General features: G+C 34.1%; 1 protein-coding gene across 1 annotated transcript in view; it reads left to right on the top strand.

The window, feature by feature from the left end:
• Window positions 1-5,898, top strand: part of LOC102677924 (apolipophorins) — a 37,699-nt gene that overhangs the window by 24,199 nt on the left and 7,602 nt on the right. Inside the window, exons 7-17 of the mRNA XM_031510288.1 lie at window positions 171-677; window positions 1,056-1,242; window positions 1,332-1,548; window positions 1,810-2,102; window positions 2,184-2,378; window positions 2,522-2,748; window positions 2,884-3,376; window positions 3,575-3,759; window positions 3,839-4,059; window positions 4,462-4,503; window positions 4,918-5,488. Of these exons, the coding sequence (XP_031366148.1) occupies window positions 171-677; window positions 1,056-1,242; window positions 1,332-1,548; window positions 1,810-2,102; window positions 2,184-2,378; window positions 2,522-2,748; window positions 2,884-3,376; window positions 3,575-3,759; window positions 3,839-4,059; window positions 4,462-4,503; window positions 4,918-5,488 (3,138 nt within the window). The remainder of the gene's footprint in view (window positions 1-170; window positions 678-1,055; window positions 1,243-1,331; window positions 1,549-1,809; window positions 2,103-2,183; window positions 2,379-2,521; window positions 2,749-2,883; window positions 3,377-3,574; window positions 3,760-3,838; window positions 4,060-4,461; window positions 4,504-4,917; window positions 5,489-5,898) is intronic.

Below are 5,898 nucleotides of genomic sequence, written 5' to 3'. Positions count from 1 at the left end.
AAAAAAAAAACAAAAAATTCTCTCCTCTATATATTATGAGATAGGTAAAATTCAGAATCGTGCCAATCATTATTTTATCACTCGTTGTAAAATTTATAATGGAGTCACGTGGATTTATTCATAGAGTTAATCTGTCGATCTTCTTAAATTTTTATCCTTCTATTTTGCAGAGCAATGTGAACGTGAAAAAAGGAAACAATGTCGACAAACCTTACAAAATAGACGGTGTTTGGGACATGAAATTGCCGAGCGAGAATTTGAAGAATTTGAAACTCGAACTCGTTTCGAGCTTGTTGGACTCCGACGAGAAGGATCTCTTTAAATCTTCAGGAACGGTGAAGCTGACGTACAATACCAATCGAAAGATCGAGCTGAGCAAGGAGTTGGAATTGATAGGAATGAATAAAAATTTGGAAGTTCCTAGCGAGGGTAAAGGGAAGCTCAATCTGAATATTCTTGATTTCTCGCCTGTCCAATTGTCGGGCAGTTACAAGTACGACCCTACCCCTGAGAAAAAATCGGCTACGCTTGTTCTGGATGGACAATATGGTAGCAAAACACTCTCGCTCAGATCTGACAACGAATACCTTCCCTCTGTAGCTACCGTCAATCTCAAGGCTAAAGGCAATTTGAAATTAGAGAAAATGGACAATGTTGATTTGCAACTTGTTTACAAGGTATTTTTTTTCTTTTTATCCCATTGTCATGTAAAAATATCAATAAATATCAATAATTCGTCATAAAGATTCATATGAAATTTTTGTCACAATATTAGAAATGTTCTTTTCGATATTAAGTTTTTTAAATAACCATAGAATAGATTAATTAAAGTAATATTTCTCTCAAAAATCAATGAGAATATTGACATCCTTTTCTTTTTTTTATAATTAAATAATATAGAAGAAGATTAGTTTTCTTGGAACAAATTTTTTGAGGGGTCTCTTAAGAAAAATTTTGGTCTTTTCACCATTTATGAAAAGATTGAGAGTTAAAATTCGGATAAAATCCGAATAGAATCTCTCTGAATTGATTTCTTATTTCGTTTTATTCTACAGAGATTTAAAGACGAGAACAAGTTGACAATCGACAGCAAAATCGATGTCGATGGTAGCAAACACTCCCTGGCTAGTGAAATCCAATACTTGGAATCCAACAATCTGTTCCATGTGACGACTATATGTCCAACAGGGAACACTGAAATCCTTTCCAAATTCCAAAAACTCAACGACAAAGAATACAAAGGTAATTCATACATCAAAAAACATAATGTAACATAAGATTGACTTAAAAATTATCCAATTTCTTTACATCGTTATACTCTTATATTGCAGGTGAATGGAAAGTGGACACACCTAAAGGATTTGCAAAGGCTGACGCTCACGTGAATCTCGAAAGTGTCGATAATTTCGTGATCAAAGCGAACTTTGACAGCGACAAGGTCAAACACCGTAATATCCATGCTGAAATAGCCAACCAACCAACAGCTAAGAATGGAAAGAGCATCTCCATCACTGTCACCAGCGATGGCAAGAATATTGTAACTGGAAGGTATTATCTTATATTAAAAACGCATACAGTGAAGTAATCGAAAATTAAATATATAAAAATAAATATATAAATCTGAATAGAAACTTTACAAAAACTCGTTACGAAGTAAGAAACATGATCGAATTATTTTAATATTAATCATTTTTATAAAATCATATAATAGAAAATATAAAAAAAAAAAAATCTTTAGAATTATCATTTTTTACAATAATTTAGAATCATTCTACAATAATATTATGTTAAAATTGCACGTATATCCAGCACAAGCTACAAGCATCGCGATGAGGATGGAAAGATCGTGGTGGAAGGTAATGGAAATCTGAAAGTTGGCGACAATACAAGAAGCTCATCCTTCAAATACACCCGTCAACGATTAACTCAAGAAAAAGACGGTGAGGCGGGTGTTGCGATAGTTTTGAACGCCAACCTCGGTCCATCCGCCATAGTGGGTGAACTAAAACTCTCTAACAAGGAGTTACATCTCTTCAACAGCTACTGCGAGCAGAACAAGGATTGCGCTCAGTTCAAGCTTCAATCGATCCTCAACGTCGAAAGTGAGTACTTTCAATTTTTACAACAATTGATGCAATTTCATAATGTAATTTTCAATGGGGGCCTCCTCGTTTTCCTTTCAGAGAAAACTCTACTGAAACATCAGGTGACGGTGGAAGTCGATCTGAAAAAGTTCAACGTACCCGTCGAATTTGGTCTGAAGACGAATACAGAGTTCAGAAACCCGATATTCGATCACACGACCAACCTCTATCTACATTCCTCAAAAGACAAGACTGAATACACTTATCAAGTTTATATTCATCCCAAAGAAGCAGGTGAGAATGGAAAATAATTCTTGAAATAATCCATACGATCATCGAAGTGAAACGAGAAATCTCTTCCCTCCATTTTTATGCCAATATGATGCTCGATTATAGGGAATACTAGGATAGAATCGATGTATTACGTTTGATTACAGCTACCATCTTGACTTTGCCCTCACGCCAAGTGGCTCTCATTCTGATCTACGATCTGCCCAAGACCAAACAAACCGCGGCCTACAAATTGGACGTGTCCCTTTATCTGGACAAGAAGAACAAACCATCCGAAAAGACCAGTCTGTCCGCCATTGGAGACATAAACGTCGATAAGAACAGCTTATCCCTTAGTGGAGAAACGAAATTCACGTATCCAACTCAGCACAAGGTACAATCTAATGAATTGATTACATTATAAAATGAAAAATGTTGAATTGGTTTGTTTTTTCGAAATAGAAAGTGTAATGATCTGTCTATGTCATCGTGCGTGAAATAAAACGTTGAAAAAACATTTTTTTTTCAGGACATATTGATGAAAGGATATCTTCACTACGGAGGTGACAAGCTGTTGGATGCCAATTTGGACATCGACGTGTTCGCCAAAAGATCTCAGAAAATCTCTATCGTGGCAAACGTGCAGCGGCAACAAATCCCTGACGGGCAGAACGTGACCAGTTTGGTGGAAGTAAACAGCCGTGGTCAACAATTGAAACTCGACTTGAAATCTCATTTGGCAATATCGAAAAAGCAAATAGGATTCGGAAGTTTCTTCACTTACAACAACGTTAAACAGAAACCAAAGACGCTGGGCGCCCTCTACTCTGCAGATTTGAATCACGTCTCCTTATTGATCACTTTACCCGACAAACAACTGATCAAGGATGACTGGAAGTTCGATATCACGAAAAACACTCAAAAAGTAAATAGGGAATTGTCTCTTTTGGACAGCACACCTCAGATTTTGAATTTCGAAGCGAATGACTTCAATCGATTCAAACTTGAAACTTATCTTAAAAGTGAGTCCATATTATTATTCTTATACCGTGTTATAACATTCCTCCATTTCAATTGAAATTAATTTATAACGTTATCCACAATTATCCGTCGTCAAATAAATAAATAACGAAATAATCAACTCTATGTTCTATAATTCCATCGTGTCATTTTCACTTAATTTTTTTTAATATATCATTCAAATGCTTCATTGATTTCAGACAATCCTAAAAACAAAGCGGTGCTCGATGGTCAAGTGGTCATTGGTCAATTGGCGGAGATCCACGCGGATTGGTTCAAAGATGGGACGAAGAAGAATCTTTTCCACGCTTTGGTCAATTTGGACGAAAAACAATTCCTAAAACCCGACTTTGGTTATAATACGGACAATATAGCTGAATTTGGAGTAAGCAAACTGGACTGATCGTTAACGAGTAACAAGATTATGCGATAGAAGTTATCACGTATGATTTAAATTTTTCCAGAAAGTTATCAAGAACAGAAATCTCGATTTTATTAAGGGAGTGAAAGACGTTTACGGATACGTATTGGACGAAACGTCTGCGGAAGGTACAGATTTTGTGGAACATTTGGTAAAGGCAAAACCAAACTTCCAATCGCTTATAGAATATTACGAAAAAGAATTGAACAAGTTGAAGGAAGAGTTGAATGCCGATGAAACTATCCAAGAAATTCAGGCTACCTTGTAAGTATTGTTTCGAAATTTTTATTTGTAATTATGAGGAATTATATAATAATGCGTTTCACGAGATATATCTCGTAAAATGAACTATCTAATTATCTTATACGCTTGTGATAATTTTGTTACGATGTTGGTTGTAAAAATATTTTTTTGATTGATCTGAAATATTATTACAAGATAAATTAAGGGTATAATGTAGATGATTAGATGGAATATTTTATGATGAGATATCCCGGCATAGTCAGCAGTCATTGTTCGAGTAAAAATAAGAAAAAAAGAAGTCATATAAGCATAAGTATTTTGTAAATATTTTATAAAAAAAGAAAAAAGAAAAATTAAAAAGAAAAATACGAAATAATAATAAATTGAAATTATATGACATTTTTTTCTTATTTTTACTCATAGAGTATGTGGGCATCAAATGGCGGATAAAATCCAGGACATCCTGTATGTATATACAGTACTACATTTTATCATATATATTATTAACACATTCCAGATTTTTATTGCATAAAACATTACGATATATAAAAAATATATAACAAATATATAACGAAATTCAAAAATAATATTTAAATAATAACAAATAAAAATCGTGGGAGAAAAAAAGTTATAATCGATTCTCAGACTATCAATTTATTATTATTTATATTCAATTTTAAAATCTGATACTATACCAGATAAAAGAAAATTACTTTAAAAAAGTAATAATTCATTTTTCAATGATCCATCCATCACAGTCAACTACTCGAGGATCAACAATAGAATTCGAGTTTAGAAAAATTGTCCCATCTACAAGTTTTTCTCTCACGAGATTGAAACGAAATTTAAAAAAAAAAAAATGATATATTCTTTTTCAAGGCGCAAGTATTTCGGCACCCTTTTCGAAATCCTCACGGAATTGAAAAAAATCGCCCATGGTTTGGAGAAGTTGAAGGAAACGCTGAACAGCTTAATAAACAACGTGAAACAAGCCGTCAACTCGATGTACCCTAAACTAAAGGAATCGTACGATAAAATATTCCACCAAGCGTTGGAAATCCTCGATGCCGTGATGAAACTCGCCAACACGTATCTTCAAGCGGTTCTGAATTTGATAAACGACCACCAAAAGGAAATAAAGGACGTGTTGAACTTTGTTTCCGGAATGAGCCAAGACATCGCCAAGATCGTATTCAAGGGATTGGAACAGATCAAGCACAACCTCGACGAGTTCTGCTCTCTGCTTATTAACCAATTGAAAGCTTTGCCGATTTACGAAACCATAAAGGAGAGATTGGAAGAGCTGAAGAACTTCCAAATACCGGAAAATATTTTAAATTCGCTCGAAGAATTGTGCAAACTTGGAAAGAATATACTGCCCACCGAAGAATTAAGACAATTTGTCGATATCACTTACCAATATGTTATCAAACACCTGAAAAGAGAGAAGGTACGTTCTACGAAGATTTTTAGATTTTTAATTGCAATAATGCTTTTGGGGATAAGCTTGGCGATAAGTCTTTATGCTTTTAAATTTGCATAATAAAATGTATCTTTTTTTTTTTATGAATAACACTTTTCAAGAGAAGATTTCCTTTTTTACAACTATTTTACAACTGGTTTTCTTTTTTTTTTTTTATAACGTTCCCCTTTATATTATCATCTCGTCACTCGCATTATTCGCATTACAGAACCAGAAATGTAAAAGGTCTTGGAAAATTTTTCGTCGATGGCGTGTACTCGTCTAAAAGATTACCATTTAACTAAATAAGTTGAGAAGTAGGCCAAAAACTTTCGCACGCTATGCTATGTATCAAAATGAAAGATCTCCCGAAATAAAATGGAATAAATCTAGAAATG

This window comes from Apis dorsata, unplaced genomic scaffold (genome assembly GCF_000469605.1).
Source record: "Apis dorsata unplaced genomic scaffold, Apis dorsata 1.3 scaffold_220, whole genome shotgun sequence".
NCBI lineage: Eukaryota > Metazoa > Arthropoda > Insecta > Hymenoptera > Apidae > Apis > Apis dorsata.
This window is presented reverse-complemented; position numbering and strand designations above follow the sequence as displayed.